The sequence below is a fragment of the Populus nigra genome, chromosome 13 (genome assembly GCF_951802175.1).
Source record: "Populus nigra chromosome 13, ddPopNigr1.1, whole genome shotgun sequence".
Lineage (NCBI taxonomy): Eukaryota > Viridiplantae > Streptophyta > Magnoliopsida > Malpighiales > Salicaceae > Populus > Populus nigra.
Window position 1 is genome coordinate 12,910,491 of NC_084864.1, and position 22,127 is coordinate 12,932,617.

The 22,127-nt window shown below is 37.4% G+C and overlaps 1 protein-coding gene across 2 annotated transcripts in view; it reads right to left on the minus strand.

The window, feature by feature from the left end:
- Positions 1–2,103: 2,103 nt before the first annotated feature.
- LOC133671347 (LEAF RUST 10 DISEASE-RESISTANCE LOCUS RECEPTOR-LIKE PROTEIN KINASE-like 1.3) overlaps positions 2,104–22,127 on the minus strand; it is a 75,023-nt gene continuing 54,999 nt past the window's right edge. The window contains exons 2-4 of one of the 2 annotated variants that reach the window (XM_062092083.1): positions 5,978–6,341; positions 3,592–3,630; positions 2,104–3,507 (exon numbers count right to left, since the gene is read on the minus strand). In XM_062092083.1, coding sequence (XP_061948067.1) covers positions 2,315–3,507; positions 3,592–3,630; positions 5,978–6,341 — 1,596 coding nt within the window. In that variant the 3' untranslated portion in view covers positions 2,104–2,314. Of the gene's footprint in view, positions 3,508–3,591; positions 3,631–5,977; positions 6,916–22,127 lie in introns of those variants that run through there. The other variant, XM_062092082.1, reaches the window with a different exon arrangement.

A 22,127-nucleotide genomic window follows, 5' to 3' on the forward strand; every position in this document is an offset into this window, starting at 1 on the left:
CACATTTAAAAAAATCATGATTTTTTAAAAAAGAAAAATTAGAAGGAAAAAAACAAAAAAGAGATCATGCCAGCACCTAGCACATTTAAAAAGCCCTGTGCGAGGGCCTTATTTAAAAAACAAAAATCAATTGAACGGTAAATATATCATCCACCCCATATTATACCTCGTTACCGAGGCTATTTGTGTGTTATTGCCAGAGGCAAAATCATTTCTAATTCACAGTGCCACTAATTCTAGAGCAATTATAAAAATTACTACAGGAAAACCTCTACCTCTTTTAACATATTTTAATTTTTTATTTCAGTTATTGATTTTTTTTTTTGGCAATCTCATCATACCAACTTAATTAGCATGCTTTTATGTGTCAAGATTTCTTTCACTTTACTTGCTTTGTCATATATGAAGTGTCGAGCTATATTCCAACTATAAATTAAAAATTGATTTTGTAAAATAGAATTTTAGATTGTAATTAAAAAATTAAAAGAACAAAGAATATTGAACTTAACATATAAAAGAACAAAGAAAATTAAAAATTTATTTCGTTTAATTATCTAAAATTTAGAGTGATTATAAAATATTGTATTTGCTTAGTCGTTGACTTGAAGAGTCTTCTGTATATTTTATTTGCACATTATTCTCCACTATGAAAGCGCAAAGTCACCAGTCCCGCTAAGAATCGGGTTATCATGGAAGGTAGGAATTATCTTTAGCCTTCGAGCCTGGAGCTAGACAAAAAACAGAAGAGAATGACAGTTTTAATTTTTTTTAATTTTTTTTATGATTTTAAATAGTTGTGATGTGTTTATATTAAAAATAAATTAAAAAAATAAAAATAAAAAATATTTTAAAAAACAATTATTTAAAAAACACTTTGAAATAATAATTAAAAAACAACCATTACTTCTACCATCTCCAACACTACGTGTAAGGATAGACAAAGGCTGCTTATATTCTAGCATGGTTGAGAAAGTCATATGGCATGATGATAATAATATAAAATTAAAAGTCATGTAACCCATTTGATATTATAGTAGCGATTCCTGTTCAAAATATATTTTATTTTGAAATACATTGCAATAATATTTTTTTATTTTTAAAATTTATTTTTGATATTAGTATATCAAAATGATGTGAAAATACAATAAAAAATTATTTTTAAATAAAAAAAAAATTATTTTTTAAAAAACGCTTTTAAAATGTAAAAACAAATCGATTCTAAAATGTAACTGATATAGATTAGTTAATAGGTTATTAAATTGTTTAATAAATATGAATGTTAAAATATTTGGTAAATTTTAAGAAGTTATTTTTTATTATAAGTACACATTTGATGATAAACGGGTGAGATAAAAAGTTTATTAAGAAATTTTTTTTTTATCAAAAATATTTTTCATAGGAAAATAATTGAGAGGTATTAGAGAAACATAATTTTTCATCAAATTAAATTTAGGATTTTATTTTCTTAAAAAGCTTGTTATTGACAAGGTATGCTTCCTCTAAATAATTATTTGACTATTAAAATTTATATTTAATTGTTTTTTTGGAATTTAAGAATTATTCACAACATGGATGACTTTATTTGTGCGAGTCCTTTATAAGATATAAAGTATAAACATATCCAGAGATCCATCGGGCATGTACTCATCCTTTATAAGGCTCTTTCAGTCCTCTCATGGCAAAAACCCAAAAGATTAACTGTGTTTATATGGGAAGTTCTACTAATGCTTGCAACTCCATTCATAAATCTGTTGTTAAATGAGTTTTTCGTTTTCTTAATATCTGAAAATGAATATCACTTTGGAATAAGAGAGTGATAGTTCACCATGAATGCCTCAATCTTAATTTTCATTGTGCTTTGTGTTTTTTTTTTTCATTGTGCTTTGTGCTTTGTGTTCTTTCATCAGAGGGTCATTGTCTTTGCCACTAAATAATCCTTCTCTTTTAGCAATACTTCATTTGACTAGTTAGATGGCCACTAAATAATCCCTTGTAAGCAGGGATTGGTTCCTGCTATTTCATCTTCGATGAATGAATTCACTCTTTGCCTCCTATGTTGGCCGTTCAGGTTCATGGTCGTTATAATGACCAGAGTAAGAAACATATAGAAGTTCGCCTTGAAAATTGCAATCAACTTTGATGACATTAACCATGAGCAATAATAAAGCTCGGCCTCTTGGTCTTGTCTTAACCTTAAAATTATAAACAATGACAAGCAAGCTGGAACAGATCAATTCTACACTTCCCACATATTGAACATCAAGTACATACTAGACTTTGTTAACATCATGGACAAAAAGTTTTCAGTTTCCGGTTACAAGTCACTTTCATCAGCAGGCAATTTGTTTACCTCATCTCCCTGCGATGACACGCAAGGCAGTGATGATACAGTGCAAGATTGCTCTTGAGCGGACCTTCTTGGAGAAGAAAAGGAAGGTGTCGGTGGAATTTGCAAAGACTGAAGACTGCCTTCAAACATCTCTACCACCTTTGTCATTGATGGTCTATGTGATGGAATGGTTTGGATGCACCACAAACCCACTAAGATCATCTTTTCAACAATCTCTTCTTCCTCTTCCGTTATACCTCCATGAAGTGTTGAAATCTTTCCTGGTTCAAGATACATATAAAACCAATCCGGGAAATACATCTCGTTGGTTTCCAACGATCCCATATCAAAGTCTTTACTTTGTCCAACCATTTCAAGAACCATCATCCCATAACTATACACATCAGACTTGTAAGTTACTCCTCCAAAAGATCTGCAGAATACTTCAGGTGCTATGTAACCAACAGTTCCTCGTGCACCTATCATCGAAATCTTACTTACTTTGCTCTGGCATAGCTTCGCGAGACCAAAATCTGAGATTTTTGGACAAAAGTCTTCATCAAGAAGAATGTTGTGAGGCTTTATGTCAAAATGCACAATCCGAGTGTTACACCCTCTATGCAAGTACTCCAGACCTCTAGCAATACCAACTGCAATTTCATATAATTTTTTCCATTCTAAACGACAGTTTGTAAGTAGGGATCTTTTATCAGATATAAAGCTATCTAAAGATCCATTGGGCATGAATTCATAAATCAAAGCTCTTTTATTCCTCTCGTAGCAGAAACCCAAGAGGGTAACTACATTCACGTGGGAAGTTCTACTGATGCTTGCAACTTCATTCATGAACTCTTCTCCATCATCTTTGGACTCTTTTAGGACTTTTACAGCCACGAGACGACCGTCGTCTGGTAACTTTCCTCTGTATACATAACCAAACCCCCCCTGACCTAGTATATTGACGAATGAGCTGGTCATTTTCTTGATATCTGAATATGAATAACGCTTGGGAGTAAGAGAATGGTAGTCCATCATAAATGTTTCAACACTGTCAACATGCTGCGAATTCTTCGGCCTGATGATCTTTGCTATGACGGCACTAAATGAACCTTTTCTTCTAGTGAGACATATTGTAATTACGGAAAAAGTTATTATCGCTGCCACAGCTGCTGATATGCCTATAATTTAAGATGCATCATCATCAATACCAATATGCCATCATCATCAAACGAGAAGAATGGATTTCTTATGATAATATTTACCTACAGCAATATGTAGTTGCCCACGACTCCAAGAAGATTCTGTAACAGGACATCAAATAATGTTAATTATTAGATTTATTTATATGGCATATATATGACACGATATATTCATTTAGAGGTTGAATTATTAATATGTAACCTTGTACATTCAAACTAAAACTACATTAAAGTTGACGATATTACATTTTATTGTCAAAATATATACTTCTCTTCCCCTCACTTCATTTATAATCGAATTACATCCTTGAAAAATAAAAGGCTCATTGTTTTTTAATAAAGCATAAAGTTTAAATATTAAAATGATATTGCAAGTTTTAATTTGCATACAAAATAAGACGTAAAGCTAAAAAATAAACATATGCTACATCGATTTGGTTTTACTGGTTTATTCACCTGTGTTTTCGCTGTGGGTTAAACACAAATTTTTTGAAACGTTAAAAACATATTTAAATTGTTCATAACTTTCTGGCATTGTTATTAAACTCGGCATAATGATTTAAACTTGAAAAAATTCCTATCCAATTTTTTTATTGATATTTAGTCAGCTTGTCAATTCCATGACCTGGGTTAGGGATTTCATTAAGTCGGACTAATTTTTATTTTATTATAAGATAGAAAATACGAAGATTAATTTATCATTAACCCAACATTGAATGGGAAAATTCAATAAAAATCCCACATTAAATAATAGAATCGGCAAAAAAAAAATCAAAAGATAAAGTGTCAAAAACCCGCAACTCCGACCCTTTTATTAATATTTAGTCAACATGTTAAACTTGTAAACAAGGTTATGAACTCAACTTGATTTATCTATTATTTTATTTTATTTTATGATAAAAACTACAAAAAATGATTTGCTATTAACCTAATAATAAAAAATAAAATTGAATAAAAATTTTATTTTAACTGATGAAAATATAAAAAAAATAAAAATATAACCAAAAAAAACTAAGAAAAAAATACCCAACCGCACTAATAACAATGTAACTTCGATGTGGCTAGAGATTTTTTATTTTCTATGTTCAGAAACATTTTGATCCGATCCGAAGAAACTAGTTAATAACTATTACAAGCCCTCCTCTAACTATCAAACTTGCATTTATAATTAACAACTACTAAGAAAATTGTAGATTAGTTTGAGAAAACCTTTTGGAGTAAAAAGTCTGTAAGGTTGAATTATTTGTTTTAAAGCAACGGTCATGTAAGTAAAATGTACTGTGATTTCCCACATGCGACCACTTGCAGGGACGATGGAACATCAAATTGGGGTGCTATGACCAATAAAAAAACGCACTTTGAGTATGGACTGGGCTAGTAAACAAAGAAATAGATGTATAGAAATTAAATTAAATTAAATTAAATAGAAGGTTGAAATCGATTGCGTGACATTGGGTGACATTTGGTTTCAGTGATAGAGACGAGGCCTCACTTGACTTGACTAAACGAAATATTATTTTTATAAAGTCTTTGTCAGTTAATCGAAGTCTTTGTTTCCTTGATATACTGGAATTAAATGGTCGAGGAAGGTGTTCTCTTCAGGATCATGGAGCTTTGAACAATTCCTAATAGCTAGCTAGGTTCCTCCCTCTACTCAAAGGAACGATTCACACCTGTTTCTTTTACCAGAGGTCCTCCCACATCACCTAGCCTGGAGGGCATATCTTAGATTTCAGCTATCTCTATCTATCCAGTCATGGCATCAAGAAAGAAAAACGGACATACTTGTTGATTGACTAGGTGCCTGTGGTGATGCTGAGCATTCAAAATCTTGAGGTTGATCCGCGCAGTAACAAGTGAATGCTGTAGTGGTCTGGTTGTACCCACACTGACCACCAGAAGATTTGCATGTATCACATAATGAATCATTTGCACTACACTCCAACTCAAAACCTTGATTAATAGCTTCAAGAAACTCTGATACATTTGGACTGGCTAGAATTGGCACAACAGCTAGCTGATTGATGGGCAGGAAATTTAACACTATTGTTGCATATTGTCAGGTAGCTGATTAAGCTGGGATCAGTAATACTACTATTACATTTCCAAACCATCCGATTTATACTGACAAGTATTAGCATAGAAAATATTAGCCTGCCTGATGTTGAATTTTTTATCGAATAAACAATTTGTTATAAGAAAATAATATAATTTTTATTTTAAAATTAAAATGATTTTTGTATATATGATATTAGAATTTTATTAATAAAATGATTAATAAAATTATCATCATCATCATTATCATCATCATATTGATGTTTACTTCTGTCCAAGTCTATTTAAAATAAAATTAAAATAACAAAACAGGAACGGAACTAAGGTGTGTGAAGCATCAACAAGTGACTGGAGTTCATCATAAACTGATTCGAGGAGAAGTTGAGGTACATACCTCGAGCACATGTTTTTGATCCTCTTGATTGATTTGGACAGTAACAAGTTGTTTGATTAGTTACATCGTCAATACCACAAGCTCCTTTAGAGGTGAAGCATTCCCAGCACGCCTCCCTTTCGACCTTCAATCTTACCTCGAATGCTTTTTTCAGGAGTTCTTCCAAATCTGGGAGAATCCCGATTGGTGGTAAATCTGTTATAGAAACTGGCACTATGACACTACGATTGCATTCCCCTTCTTGGATATAACCACTTTGATCATTAACCTCATTTCTTTTGCAAGTGAAAGGCATGGTTGTAGGAGCATCCTTGCAACCATAAATGAATGTAAGATTTTTGTAACCCTCAACATACTCGAAAACCTTAGGAATATTGAACGTGTTGTTCATAAATTGAGGTGAACACAATCCAACAAAGGAGTCCTCTCTTGCAATCCTGAGAATTCCAGCATACTGATTGATTTCCAAAACACGATATGCAACCTGATTGATATTCATCTTGGTGAAATTATTCTCACACCTGAGCTTCAATTCAGGAAAGCCACAGGCAGGTGATCTGTCATTTCCCCAGAACGGAAAACCCGCGGAAATATGCCCACATACAAACTCATTACTACAGGCAGTGTACGGGTCATCGTTGCTCGAGGATGAAGGGACTTGAATGAAGAGCAACAATACAAGAACAAAATCTGAAAGAAAAGAAAAGGCCGAGGAATTCATTCTGGCAAGAGGAAGTAGCATAGGAGGAATGGAATTGTGTGTTAGCAAAATGGGCTTGGTTGCTTCAGGGATGGTTTCGAGTATAAAGAGACGAGTCTTGACTTGCTAATTATCAATTCCAGGTAAATAAATACATCAGAAAGGGATAGATGGGAACGCAATACTTGGATTTAAATGCTTGGTGGACTCAAAGTTTTTAAGTTATGTTTTTTCTTGGGAAAGGGCTCCCACATTAATTTCTTTCTACGAGGCCTCCATTTGCAAAATGAAGTCTTGTAGGGTATGCATCACTGTCTTGGGGACTAAAAGCAGAGAACAGAATCGGTCAAATATATTAAAAGGACACGCAAAAAAATCCTCGGAAAATTATTTATGTGGTTGATGATACTAACATGAAATCGGGTCTCTCTCGTATACCTAATAACAAAAATTAAGAGAAAATGATTGGGTTGTCCAATTGTTCAAACCAAGGTTCAACTTGTGCTCTTGCCAGAATGAAATATTTGTATTCAATTCAGCCTAGATATGGTTATGGATATAACATATCATCAGTACACACCAACTTGTGCTCCCAATTCTGCAAGGTTTTTTTTATATATATAGAAAAAAAAAAAGGCAGCTTTGCCAGGACCATATTGGACCTATCACAATAGAAATAGATCATGGACGGCCCCTATTCTCATTAATTAGATGGAATCTTTTTATTTATTTAATTCTTAAATATGTAGGTGATTTTACATTAATGTTTATAATTTGTTTTTTTTATTTTATTTATTTTATGAATTTATATAGTCACAAAATCAACAAATATTCTCATATTTGATTGATACTCAAATTTAAAATTATTTATTTTTATTATAATATAAAATATTTTTAAAAAATAAAGTTGTTAAATTCAGTAGAGTTCATAATCTAAATTATAAGTTTGACGAGTAAAACCATGAAACTTAGATCGATCTAATATATCAATATCTTAATATTTTTAAAAATTATTATCTTTTTTTTTTAAAATCTAAATCATATTTTTACTAGTTATCTGATTTATTTTTAAACTCATCAAATAGACTATATCATATTAAAATAATTTGTATGTGGATTAATTTTAAACTTGAGTTAAATAAAAAATTAAGTAAAGATATTTGAAAATCAACTTATTAAATCAAATTTAATGATGGATTAAAAAAATTACGTTAATTTTTTTTATTGAATAAAAAAAACTAGTTAATAACTATTACAAGCCCTCCTCCAACTGTCAAACTTGTATTTATAATTAGCAACTATTGAGAAAATTGTAGATTAGCTTGAGAAAACCTTGTGGAGTAAAAAAGTCTGAAAAATTGAATTATTTGTTTTAAAGGTATGGTCATGTCAGTAAAATGTTGTATATTAAAAAAATTGGACCGTGATATCCCACAAGCTACAACTTGCAGGGATGGGACATCAAATTGGAGTGCTATGACAAATAAAAATCGCACTTTGAGTATGGAAATTAAATTAAATAGAATATTGAAACCGATTGCGTGACATAGGGTTTCAAAATGGAATTGTGTGTTAGCAAAATGGGCTTCGTTGTTTCTGGGAAAGTTCAGAGGATAAAGAAATGAGTAACAAAAATACATGCATTATTTAAAATATTTAATATATGCTCAGGTGACTTGAATGCAAAGGTATGGGGCACATTAATCTCCGCTATGCTTTTATTGGAAAAATAAAGTCTATGCAATGCACATCACTCTCTCGGAACATACCGAACATTTACATGTTTTTTTTTTGTTTCAAAAATATTTTAAAAAAAATTTAATTTTTTTTATTTAAAATTAATTTTTATATATATTTTTAAATTATTTTAATGTATTAATATTAAAAATAATTTTTTAAAAATAAAAAATATATTATTTTAATATACTTTAAATAAAAAATATTTTAAAATACAATCTCAAAGATAAATACTCAGTAAAGAAGACTTGCAACGAAGACTGCTTATATTCTAGCCTGGTTGGAAAAGTCACGTGGCATGATGGTAATAAAATGAAATTGAAAGCTGGGTGTAAGATGTGATGGATATATAGATAAGCTAATGGGCTCTTCAATGATTAATTTTGAAATGTGGTTTTTTATAATAACTATTGATGAATGTATGAGATAAGAAATTTATTAAGAAAACTGATTTTTATCAAAACATACTTGAAAATAATTGAAGTTCAGAAGAGAAACAAAGTTTTTCATCAAATTAAATTCATGACTGCATTTTCTTAATATAGATTGTTATTCATCAAGGTATGCTTTCTATTTTATTTGTTCGAATTCTTTATAAGATATAAACTTAGATATTGTTTTATATGTTGAACAACAATGGACTAAAGTTATTTGATGTATTTTAAATAGTACAAAAATTAATTTTTATCATGTTCAAAGTTGTTCTAGCAAAGAAATTTTTGTCCCGCTAAAAGAGATAGCTAAAAGAGATAGGACAATTTTTATCCTGTCTAAAAGTTGTTCTAATAAAAAAACATTGTCCTACTAAAAAGAGTATGATAAATTTGTCCAATTTTCTTTACAAAATTTAATTTAGTTGATTCAGGTCAATATAAAAATAAAAATGGTTATAGTATAGCCTTTAAGCTCAACTAGGGGCCGACCTGAGTCAAGAGCCAAGTCAATCATTGACCCGGATCAACTTAAGGATAAGAAAAGTTATTATCATAGTCTTAAAACCCCACTCAGGGGTCAAACCGAGGTCAGGCCTGGGTCATGGGTCGAGTTGACCATTGACCCGGGTCAACGTAAGGATAAAAATGATTATTATTATTATTATTATTATTATTATTATTATTATTAAAATTTTAAGACTCGACTCGAGGGTCGACCCGAGGCCAGGCCTAGGTTGCGAGTCGAATCATTGACCTGGGTTAACGTAAGAATAAAAATAGTTATTATTATAGTTTTAAAACTTGACCCGAAGTCAGGTCTGGGGCGCAGGTCGGGACCATTGACCCGAGTTAACGTAAGGATAAAAGTAATTATTATTATAGTTTTAAAACTCGACTAGAGAGTTGACTCGGAGCCAAGCTCAAGTCTAGGGTGAGGTTGACCATTAACCCGGGTCAACGTAAGTGTCGCACGTCAAAAAATCTGCGCGGCGTCGGCTGGCGATTTTTCATTATGTTGATTTGATTTGATTGGTTCGTTGGAGTCGCCACCTAGTAATTTATTGAAGGCTACTAGGAAACCCGGGTACTGGTCTTATCAGAGATTCGCGGGTAAGGGACTGGTTATGGTTAGAGAAGGTATTAGCACCCCTAACACACCCTACCTGAGGTAAGCTGCTTCATGGACTTGAAGTGCTAAAGAAGTTTTAAAAATTTTGTTCTTTCATCGAATTTTAGAAATACGACTTACATGTAAGTTCATAATTCTTTATCCGTGAGCAAATCAAAATATTAAATTCTTCTTTAATCTTTGCAATTTTATCATAAATATAAAAAAAACATCCATAACAAAAAATATAAACACACACATACACCTTCACTGTATTTTTTCTCTTTTCTTTTCTTTTCTTTTTTTTCTTTTTGTTTTTACATCCACAATACAAAATACAATTTCAAAAGAACAAACTAAACAAAAATTACAATAATAACCCCAAAACAATCTGGAATTTACAGGGAACACCTTCTGCATCACCAGAACAGTGTCAGGCAGACTTCTGGAGCTGCAAGAACAGTGGCCGCGCGTCTCCTCCACACGCCACCATGGCTGGCGGCGCGTGGGTTCACGCGCCACCATGGCTGGCGGCGGATCTGCCCTGCTTTCTTCTTCCCTTCCCTTCTCTGCTGGCTGTGAGAACCAACGTTACCTGCAAAGGGGGAAAAAAAAAAAAACACAATGCAAAGCTTCCGATCCTCTCCTTTTTGAGATCTACTCTCTTCTCTTTCGGGTTTTCTGTTCTTCCCTTCTTCAGGTGGCAGGTCTGCCGGCTTCTTCTCCCCTTCCCCTCTGCATCAGCGGTGGCTGGTGAGGATGGAGACTGGCTGCTGTGGTCGTATCTGCTCGTTGACCCGGAGAGGGAGGCCGATGGGTCGGCTGAGAGAGGAGAGGAGGTGTTCCTGGGCGTGGATGCTGCTGGATGCTCTTCACTCCTGTTGGTGGCAGCAATGGTTGGCCTTGCTGCTGTTGTCCGGCTGTCGCTGGAGGCTGGTTGATGGAGACCTGTGAGATGGCTGGAAAGGGAGGCCGATGGAAGGGAACAGCTGGGATGGAGAGGGACGGCACTGCTGCTGTTCAGCCGCTGGAGGAGCAGAGGAGGAAGGAGCGGCGGACTGATCTGGGTCCGTGAGGGTGTTGCTCGGCTGCTGCAGTAGTGGAAGGAAACGGCTGTGATGGAGAGTGAGCGGCAGCTGTGAAGGAAAAACAAATGGGCTGCACAGGTTAGATGAAGGGGAGAGGTTACTGGTTCTTGTGGAATGGGAGGCTATGGGCGGGGAAAGAGGAAGATCAAACCGGCTGGAAGAGAATGAGAGGAAAGGGAGGGGGCTGTTCGGGTGTGGATCGGTCTGGTGAGGTGAGGTGAGGTGAGGGGCAGCTGTGTTTGGGGGAAGGAACGGTTGAGGATGCTGGTTTGGTGTTGATGAGAGGGAGATCTGCTGCCGGTTTAGGCGAGAAGAAGGGAAAGGTGCTGAGAAGGGGAACACAGTCCCCAAAGAGCCAAGCTCTAGGCTGGCGAGAAGAAGAGCCAAAAAATCCTCTGGAGGGGCCGCTGGGGAAGAAGCCAGAAGAGAATCAGCCCCCTCCTCTCTTCTGCCCGTGAGGTCTGGTCCTCTATGAAGGAAAAGGGGGGCAGCGGGGAAGAAGAAAAGCCAAAGGGAGGGGCCTCCTGTCGGCTGGAAAATGGAAAAAGAAGGTGGGGCTGCTGTCTAGGCTCCTCCCCCTGATTTTCAGCCGAAAGAGAGGGATGAAAAATGGTGTTGGACCCGGGGGGAGCGGCTCCTCTTGAAAAAAAAGATGGGTTTAGGGTTAGGTTTTTTTTGTATTTTTTCTGATGTTGTCAAAATTGCCCCCGTTTTCTTTGAGTTGTGGACCAGTATTTATAGGTAAAATGTTACATGGATCTCAAAATTGGTCCCTCAACTTTCTTTCTTTTTTTGTAAATTTGATTTTTCTTAGTTTTTTTGTATTTTTTGAAAACGAGCAATATCAACGTCGACTCAATGAAGAAAATCAATGATTTTAAAAATAACGCGTTAAAAGTTGAACGCGTTCCAAATGTCTTTGAAAATTTAAATTCTTATGAGACGATGCTAAAAATGCTAAAAACGATGCAAATGTATTAAAAATGTATTTTTTTGGATTTTCAATGTTTTTCGCTATTTTTGGATTTTTCAGAAAATTTATCAAAACATGGGTCAAAAATTGGGTAGCAACAGATGCCCCCTCTTTACAATGCTTACGAAGCAAAACTCCTCAATGTTTCGCATAGTAAGTTTTGTAAAGAAAAAACTCTAAATGTTTCTTTTTTCTTCTTCTTCTTTCTTTCTCTCTTTTTTTATCTTGAGATCCCATCTGGCGATCTCCTTTTCCAAAACCAAAGAATGTGTGTAGCTCGGTCAACCTGAAATCCCATCTGGCGATTCCCTTTAACCAAAGCTACATGAGATCCCATCTGGCGACCTCATTAAATCAAGACTAAAAAATGTGTAAAAAGTGGTCTCATTGTAATGGGTGACCTACCCAGGTGGAAAGAATGTAAAAAACAGTCTCATTATGATGGGTGACCTACCCAAATGGAAAGAAGGGAAGAGTGGTCTCATTCTTATGAGTGACCTACCCAGGGGAAGAATGGCTTCATTATAATGGGTGACCTACCCAAGTAAAAAAAAGATGGAGAATGGTTTCATTCTAATGGGTGACCTACCCAGAAAAAATGGTCTCATTGTGATGGGTGACCTACCCAAGTGGAAAAGGGGAAGAGTGGTCTCATTCTTATGGGTGACCTACCCAGGGGGAAGAATGGCCTCATTATAATGGGTGACCTACCCAAGTAAAAAAAAAAGATGGAGAATGGTCTCATTCTAATGGGTGACCTACCTAGAAAAAATGATGGTCTCATTATGATGGGTGACCTACCCAAGTGGAAAAGGAAAGAGTGGTCTCATTCTTATGTGTGACCTACCCAGGGGGAAGAATGGCCTCATTATAATGGGTGACCTACCCAAGTAAAAAAAATGGAGAATGGTCTCATTCTAATGGGTGACCTACCCAGAGAAAAGAAAAAAAAAATGATGGTCTCATCATGATGGGTGACCTACCCAAGTGGAAAAGGGGAAGAGTGGTCTCATTCTTATGGGTGACCTACCCAGGGGGAAGAATGGCCTCATTATAATGGGTGACCTACCCAAGTAAAAAAATGGAGAATGGTCTCATTCTAATGGGTGACCTACCCAGAAAAAATGGTCTCATTATGATGGGTGACCTACCCAAGTGGAAAAGGGGAAGAGTGGTTTCATTCTTATGGGTGACCTACCCAGGGGGAAGAATGGCCTCATTATAATGGGTGACCTACCCAAGTAAAAAAAATGGAGAATGGTCTCATTCTAATGGGTGACCTACCCAGAAAAAATGGTCTCATTATGATGGGTGACCTACCCAAGTGGAAAAGGGGAAGAGTGGTCTCATTCTTATGGGTGACCTACCCAGAGGGAAGAATGGCCTCATTATAATGGGTGACCTACCCAAGTAAAAAAAAGATGGAGAATGGTCTCATTCTAATGGGTGACCTACCCAGAAAAAATGGCCTCATTGTGATGGGTGACCTACCCAAGTGGAAAGAATGTGAAAAACGGTCTCATTATGATGGGTGACCTACCCAAATGGAAAGAATGTGAAGTGCGGTCTCATTATAATGGGTGACCTACCCAGATGGAAGATGGAAAAAATATGAAGTGGTCTCATTGTTATGGGTGACCTACCCAGGTGGAAGATAGAAAAAATGTGAAGTGGTCGCGTTATAATGGGTAAACTACCCAGGTGGAAGATAGAAAAAATGTGAAGTGGTCGCGTTATAATGGGTGACCTACCCAAATGGAAGATGGTGGTCTCATTGTGATGGGGGACCTACCAAAAAAAATGATGTTTTTTTTTTCAAAAAAAATGGTCTCATTGTTACGGGTGACCTACCCAAAGATAGAATGTGACTTACCTGGCAAAAACACTTGGTTGGAGCAGTCCTGGCAGGATAAGGCTGACAAACGGCGCTTCCTGATTGCAAGGTTTACTTGAAGACTCCTCTTGATGATGGGGTTAATCTCCTCGTTTCTTTGAGATTCTCCTACTGGCAGGGTTCATCTCATTCTCTTCTCGTTCCAGGATCTAAACCGATTCTTTCATCATCAACTCAATGATTCTTTCTTTGTCCACAACCTTGCTGGACTTCATTGAGGATCTTTCTGTAACAAATCACAAGTATGTGCAATGCTTTGAGGTTAGATGACATGCATGCATCCTTACCTGATGTGAAATATAGGTCCCCCCCTTTGATGATCCATCGTCATAGGGTGCCTTTGTTTGCTAACCAAAGCCTTCTTTGCTCTTCCCATGTACTGGCTCATTTGTATGCTAGCCTTCCACTCAAATGTAAGTGCAGTGCCCATCTCGGGCTGTCTACGACGATTACTGCTCTTGTTGTTTATCAAGCTTGACTCTGCCCCCAAGTGTGGTGTTGCTTGATTCATCATGAAGGATTTTCTCTCCTGGATTCTTCTGAAAATTATCTTCTGATTGGTTGTGTGCATCATGCCAACACCCATCAAGATGGTCAACCAGTCATGAACTTGCCTCCAATTGAAACAATACTCTTCAAGTATATGTTATCACCCGCCTTCTTGGAACTGCCAAGTCATCCAGACATGCCTCTCATACTTTGCAGTAAAAGGCTAATCATTGTAAACTCAAAGTTCTTCTCCATAGATTCCTCTTAGCTTGTCAAATCAGCTTATAAAAAGAAATGATTTGGCATCATCAATGATGTTCATCACCCATATTCATGCGGTGAAGTGTTCATTTGAGCTTCAAAGCAGATGGTCCCACAGTCAGTCTTGGTGGGTGCATCTTTCCAACATTCATTCAAATGCAACTATGCGATAACATCATTCAAAAGTCATAGCCATGTTGGAGATGATAAACCAAGATGAAGATATGAAAATATCCTTCAAATGCAGCGTTGCTCATCAATTGCTGCTAAAGTTCACTAAATCACTGACTGTCTTTGAACAACATTGCCCCCAGTAATGATCTGAATGCTTGTCCTGCTGATTAGCTTTCTTTAAACACCATTGTCCTCAGTGCATTGATTCATCATTTGATCATCTTTCATTGCCCCCAGCTGATCTGAATACTGTTTGTTTTCCTACCTAGGATCCACTGTATTGCCCCCAGGTGGTCACCTTTTCAAGGAGTATCAAGAAATGTTGATGTCATTCTTGTTAAGGATTTTTCAAATTCAATCGATGTTCTTCTTGTTTGACAATCTTCCTTGTTCTGGAATCAAATCTCATATTTCAGCGCTCGTGTCTATTAAAATCTAATTGTTGAAATGAAATCAGAGAGATGTCAATTTTGAAAAGTATTTTTGGAAATCAAGCTTGTTTGGTCAAAGATCCAACACACGCTATTCAATAAAGTCCTTTAATTGTCTTGTATTTTGAAGACATAAATAACCCGTTGTAAGATTAAAATGACTTTTTTCGTGGTTCTTTGTATCAGTTTTAATCTTTGATATTAGGTATATCTTTTCATGATCTGTGATGAGGTGACCTTCTGTTAATTTCAAGGAAAACAAAAGACTCAAAGTCAAAACTTGAGGATTCATCAAGAAAGATTGTTTTCTTTTTAGTACCAATTTTATTAGCATGCATAATAACAAGTAGCTTAATCCATGAAGCCACGACTCTTATGGAAAAAACTCTTCAAGTTTTGAGAGCGCCATTTCTCAGTTCAAATTGCTTACCTGATCAAAAAGGGCTTTTAAAAACATGTAATGCAGGCTATGGTACATGGCTATGAAAGAAAGGGATTTCACAAGCTCAAAAAGTGTTTGAGGGTTTCAAAGACCTAGGATCAACATCAAACTATTCATCAACTCTTTTTCTGTTGTTGTCTTTGTAGAGGAAATGACATATAACCTTATTAACCTCAAATATCAGAATTCTCTTAACATAGGTTATATCCAAATCCAACTTTTTCTTTGATGAATAACCAATCTCAATCATTTGATAACTTCAGGGCTTTATCATGGATGCCAAAGGTCATGGCTTTCATAGATCATTTCTCATAGTTTTCTAACACGCCCTCAGTCTAGGTCTTCTTTCTTTTAACTCTCTCTCAAACGTTGGACTTTTGTTCTAAGCCTTCTCTTTCACTTTTGTCTTCTCTTATTTGCCCCCAGTGCGGGGTGTGATCCTAGTCAGGGTTTCTTGAAACAAAATATTTTATCAGGCTCAAATGGGGACCACAAGGGATAATATTTCAAGAAATGTGAAAGGATAACAAAGATGGCCTTTTCTCATTTCAAGCAAGGTCGGTTAGAACCGATAAATTTTGACCTCGTCCAGTGTAATGATTTGGACTTGTAAGAATCATGATTCACGAGTCCATAACTACTGAATCCACTACATGTCATTATGCATATTGCTAAAACTAGTTATATGATGTGTGGTTTAGTTTCAGGAGGTATGAGTTCAAAATTGTTTGGTCACCTCATGTCATTTTCAAGCATCAAGTCATTTCTGCAATCAAAACACTTTTAATCTTTAGGATTGACTAGCTTTAATTTTGTATGTTGGAGTTTGATCAAAAAATATTTTTGTCAAAATACCCTTTGAAAGAAGCATCTCTTGATTTCAAAACAACAAAAAGACAAAGAAAAGACATGTTTCATTCAAGGATGAGATGTGACCCCAAATCAAAATGCGGAATGACAACTCCACAATAAAATGATGGACAATTTACTACCATTCTTGGATCAGCTTTTCTGGCCATATTTGTGTTTTGCCGAACAACTTCGATCACTTGTTATTCTGATGATGTTCTGGTGACAAAATGATTGATGACATCATTTTTCACAAACTCAGCTCGATTCTTGAAACTCTTGCATCTGTCCAACTAAAATGGCCCAAGAACCCACCATGATATTCACATCTCATTTGAATTATACCACGGTGGTTGCATGCAATTTATCGAAGTGGGTGCAACAAGTCTGGAATCTAACAGATGCTGGTCGACAAACTTGAGTGGCAGATGAGTGCCAATCTTGGCAAAGACATTTGAGCAGTTGATGTTATGGCAAGACCTGACTAGGCAAAATGACTGAGGTTTCTCAATTGAGAGTCATCTTCTAATTCAACTCTCATCACTGTTATGGAATCCATGGTAGATCCTTCAATCTTTCCTATCTTGATAGCTAGCTCAATTCTTTTGGCAATCCACACAACTTCATGTCAATATTTCAATGTTGTTGTGGTTGGTTGAGGGTTGTCGGAAACCTTTCAACAGCTTGGTAATCTTGGCAGTGCCCAGAAACATGTCGCATCGCCATTACCGACATGTGGAATCACACATTGTCAAAACTGGAAGAGAACCTGATGAATCTAAAACTCCTTTGTCTCCTCTTTGATTCCTCACTAACGGTGCAGCAAACAGACACCAGTAGAGGGAGCTCTGCTCTGTTGAAGTTTCAATCTTCTTTCTATTTTTCAGCCAAGGTCTGTCTCTTTTCCCTACTTTTGCATTTTCAAGCTAACACTAATGAGAGAAAGTTATAGATGATCAGAAACTATTGCATCCCTTATTGGATTCTCCACTTGCAGAGCTACAAACAGATTTCTGCAGAGAGAGCTCTGCCACGGTGAAGTTCTATATTTGCTCCTGTTTTCTAGCTCAAGTCTGGCTTTCCTGCCTACTACAGTGTTTCGATGCTGAAACTGGCAGGGTAAGTTTTCATATCGTTTGGAACTACTACATCCCCTCTTGCATTCCCAACTTGCAGAGCCATAAATGGGTTTTTGTAGAGAGAGCTCTGCCACGTCAAAGTTCAACGACTGCTCATGTTTTCAGACTAGGTCTGACTCTTTGGCCTACTCCAGTGTTTCAGTGCTGAAACTGATGAACCAAAGTTTTGTAGCATTTGAAATTACTGCATCCCCTCTTGCATGCCCCACTGGAAGATCCCCAAACAAATCTCTACAGAGAAAGCTCTGCAACGTAGAAGTTTGATGTCTGTTCGTGTTTTTCAGACCAGGTTTGGCTCTTCAACCTACCACAGTGTCTTTGTGCTGAAACTGATGAGAGATTTTTATAGAATATGCAACTAATAAATCCCCTCTTGCATTCCCAACTTGCAGAGCCATAAACGGATTTTTGTAGAGAGAGCTCTGCCACATTGAAGTTTGATGACTACTAACATTTTCAGACCAGGTCTGACTCTTCTGCCTACTACAATGTTTTGCTGGTGCCACTGGTGAGAGATAGTTTTAAAGCATATAAAACTACTACACTCCCTCTTGTGTTCCCCACTGGCAGATCCACAAATAAATCTCTACAGAGAGAGCTCTGCAACGTAGAAGTTCAGTGTCTAATCATGGGTTTTTTTTTCAGGTTTTTTTTTCGGGTTTTTTTTTTTTTTTTTTTTGCTTTTTTTTTTGTTTTTTTTTATATCTTTTGCCGCTGAACTGGAATTGGGCTCACAGTGGGGGTAACTTCAAAGAAGGCTAGTAGTTATTTGGTGCCATTGAAAGATGTGGAGGCGATGGACAATTAATAGGGCAATTGACCGAGAACAAAAGTTGTCATTAGTTATGACCGAAGGCATTGTTGTCTTTGTTCATGATTGAAAAGGAGAGGTGCCGCTTCAATGGGACGTGGACGAGCAGTGTTCCCACAGAAGATTGTGCAGACATTCCCTTTCCATTTGATGTTCAACACTTGTTCAGGCAGATCTGAGCCTAGCTACTTCCCCTTTGATGCTCTCAACTTTCTTTGTGATAATGAGCCTCTATCTGACATCTTTCTTCATTTCCATCATCTTTTTTAATCACGTGTAGCAAACCTCGGACAGGGGAACCTATTTTTCCTCATGGTACATGCATGATAAATGTATGAACATGTAAACTATATGATGAACTCGCCTTTCGAGGGGTGACATATGGTCGTAACTCTTGTATGATGAAACAAGAATCTTGATTCTTGCCCCAAACTCTACAATGAAAATTTCCTAAGTGACGGCCATTGGGTCACCCAAAAGTCTTGAGTTCAAGATGCTTCAAGAAGGGCTTGCTCAGATGCAAAACAACTATTTACGAAACATACATCCTAACGGCAGGTTCTAATCTTTTTACGTGAGACAAAGGGTAGGTTTACTACTTGGTCTCTAAAAAGGGTCTCTCGCTGTCCTAGTGATCGCCTTTGTAAAGGCAATATTGGGGTTCAGCAGACAGTGGGATGGCACATGTACCAATCACTATCAGTCTAAACACTCAGCAAAGAGTTGGGGTTTGCACAAACTTAAACCTTGACTCAAGTCATAAGGCAAGCTGCTAGTCCCCCACCTAACCTGAAGTTTGTGTGTGCTTTCAAAAAAACGTGTGATGCATGAGACAATTCTACACAATGCATGAATAAAAAAAATAAGACAAAAGGCAAAAAATTTAAACACATCAAATACACAAAGCTTAGTCCAATAAAGTTGAAAAATTACCGTCCCCAGTGGAGTCGCCATTCTGTCGCACGTCAAAAAATCTGCGCGGCGTCGGCTGGCGATTTTTCATTATGTTGATTTGATTTGATTGGTTCGTTGGAGTCGCCACCTAGTAATTTATTGAAGGCTACTAGGAAACCCGGGTACTGGTCTTATCAGAGATTCGCGGGTAAGGGACTGGTTATGGTTAGAGAAGGTATTAGCACCCCTAACACACCCTACCTGAGGTAAGCTGCTTCATGGACTTGATGTGCTAAAGAAGTTTTAAAAATTTTGTTCTTTCATCGAATTTTAGAAATACGACTTACATGTAAGTTCATAATTCTTTATCCGTGAGCAAATCAAAATATTAAATTCTTCTTTAATCTTTGCAATTTTATCATAAATATAAAAAAAACATCCATAACAAAAAATATAAACACACACATACACCTTCACTGTATTTTTTCTCTTTTCTTTTCTTTTCTTTTTTTTCTTTTTGTTTTTACATCCACAATACAAAATACAATTTCAAAAGAACAAACTAAACAAAAATTACAATAATAACCCCAAAACAATCTGGAATTTACAGGGAACACCTTCTGCATCACCAGAACAGTGTCAGGCAGACTTCTGGAGCTGCAAGAACAGTGGCCGCGCGTCTCCTCCACACGCCACCATGGCTGGCGGCGCGTGGGTTCACGCGCCACCATGGCTGGCGGCGGATCTGCCCTGCTTTCTTCTTCCCTTCCCTTCTCTGCTGGCTGTGAGAACCAACGTTACCTGCAAAGGGGGAAAAAAAAAAAAACACAATGCAAAGCTTCCGATCCTCTCCTTTTTGAGATCTACTCTCTTCTCTTTCGGGTTTTCTGTTCTTCCCTTCTTCAGGTGGCAGGTCTGCCGGCTTCTTCTCCCCTTCCCCTCTGCATCAGCGGTGGCTGGTGAGGATGGAGACTGGCTGCTGTGGTCGTATCTGCTCGTTGACCCGGAGAGGGAGGCCGATGGGTCGGCTGAGAGAGGAGAGGAGGTGTTCCTGGGCGTGGATGCTGCTGGATGCTCTTCACTCCTGTTGGTGGCAGCAATGGTTGGCCTTGCTGCTGTTGTCCGGCTGTCGCTGGAGGCTGGTTGATGGAGACCTGTGAGATGGCTGGAAAGGGAGGCCGATGGAAGGGAACAGCTGGGATGGAGAGGGACGGCACTGCTGCTGTTCAGCCGCTGGAGGAGCAGAGGAGGAAGGAGCGGCGGACTGATCTGGGTCCGTGAGGGTGTTGCTCGGCTGCTGCAGTAGTGGAAGGAAACGGCTGTGATGGAGAGTGAGCGGCAGCTGTGAAGGAAAAACAAATGGGCTGCACAGGTTAGATGAAGGGGAGAGGTTACTGGTTCTTGTGGAATGGGAGGCTATGGGCGGGGAAAGAGGAAGATCAAACCGGCTGGAAGAGAATGAGAGGAAAGGGAGGGGGCTGTTCGGGTGTGGATCGGTCTGGTGAGGTGAGGTGAGGTGAGGGGCAGCTGTGTTTGGGGGAAGGAACGGTTGAGGATGCTGGTTTGGTGTTGATGAGAGGGAGATCTGCTGCCGGTTTAGGCGAGAAGAAGGGAAAGGTGCTGAGAAGGGGAACACAGTCCCCAAAGAGCCAAGCTCTAGGCTGGCGAGAAGAAGAGCCAAAAAATCCTCTGGAGGGGCCGCTGGGGAAGAAGCCAGAAGAGAATCAGCCCCCTCCTCTCTTCTGCCCGTGAGGTCTGGTCCTCTATGAAGGAAAAGGGGGGCAGCGGGGAAGAAGAAAAGCCAAAGGGAGGGGCCTCCTGTCGGCTGGAAAATGGAAAAAGAAGGTGGGGCTGCTGTCTAGGCTCCTCCCCCTGATTTTCAGCCGAAAGAGAGGGATGAAAAATGGTGTTGGACCCGGGGGGAGCGGCTCCTCTTGAAAAAAAAGATGGGTTTAGGGTTAGGTTTTTTTTGTATTTTTTCTGATGTTGTCAAAATTGCCCCCGTTTTCTTTGAGTTGTGGACCAGTATTTATAGGTAAAATGTTACATGGATCTCAAAATTGGTCCCTCAACTTTCTTTCTTTTTTTGTAAATTTGATTTTTCTTAGTTTTTTTGTATTTTTTGAAAACGAGCAATATCAACGTCGACTCAATGAAGAAAATCAATGATTTTAAAAATAACGCGTTAAAAGTTGAACGCGTTCCAAATGTCTTTGAAAATTTAAATTCTTATGAGACGATGCTAAAAATGCTAAAAACGATGCAAATGTATTAAAAATGTATTTTTTTGGATTTTCAATGTTTTTCGCTATTTTTGGATTTTTTCAGAAAATTTATCAAAACATGGGTCAAAAATTGGGTAGCAACAGTAAGGATAAAAGTGGTTATTATCATAGTTTTAAAACTCAACTTAGGGGTCGACATGAGGCTAGGCTCGAGTCACGAGTTGAGTTGACCATTGACCTAGGTCAATGTAAAGATAACAGTGATTATTATCATAATTTTCGAACCCGACTCGAGGATCGGCTCGAGACCAGGCCTAGGTCACAAGTCGGGTTGACCATTGATTTAAGTCAACGTAAAGATAAAAATAATAATTATTATAGTTTTAAAACTCAACTCGAGGGGTCAAACTAGGGCTAGCTAGGGTCGGGTTACAGGTCAGACTGACCATTGACTCAAGTTAATGCAAGGATAAAAATGATTATTATCATAGTTTTAAAACC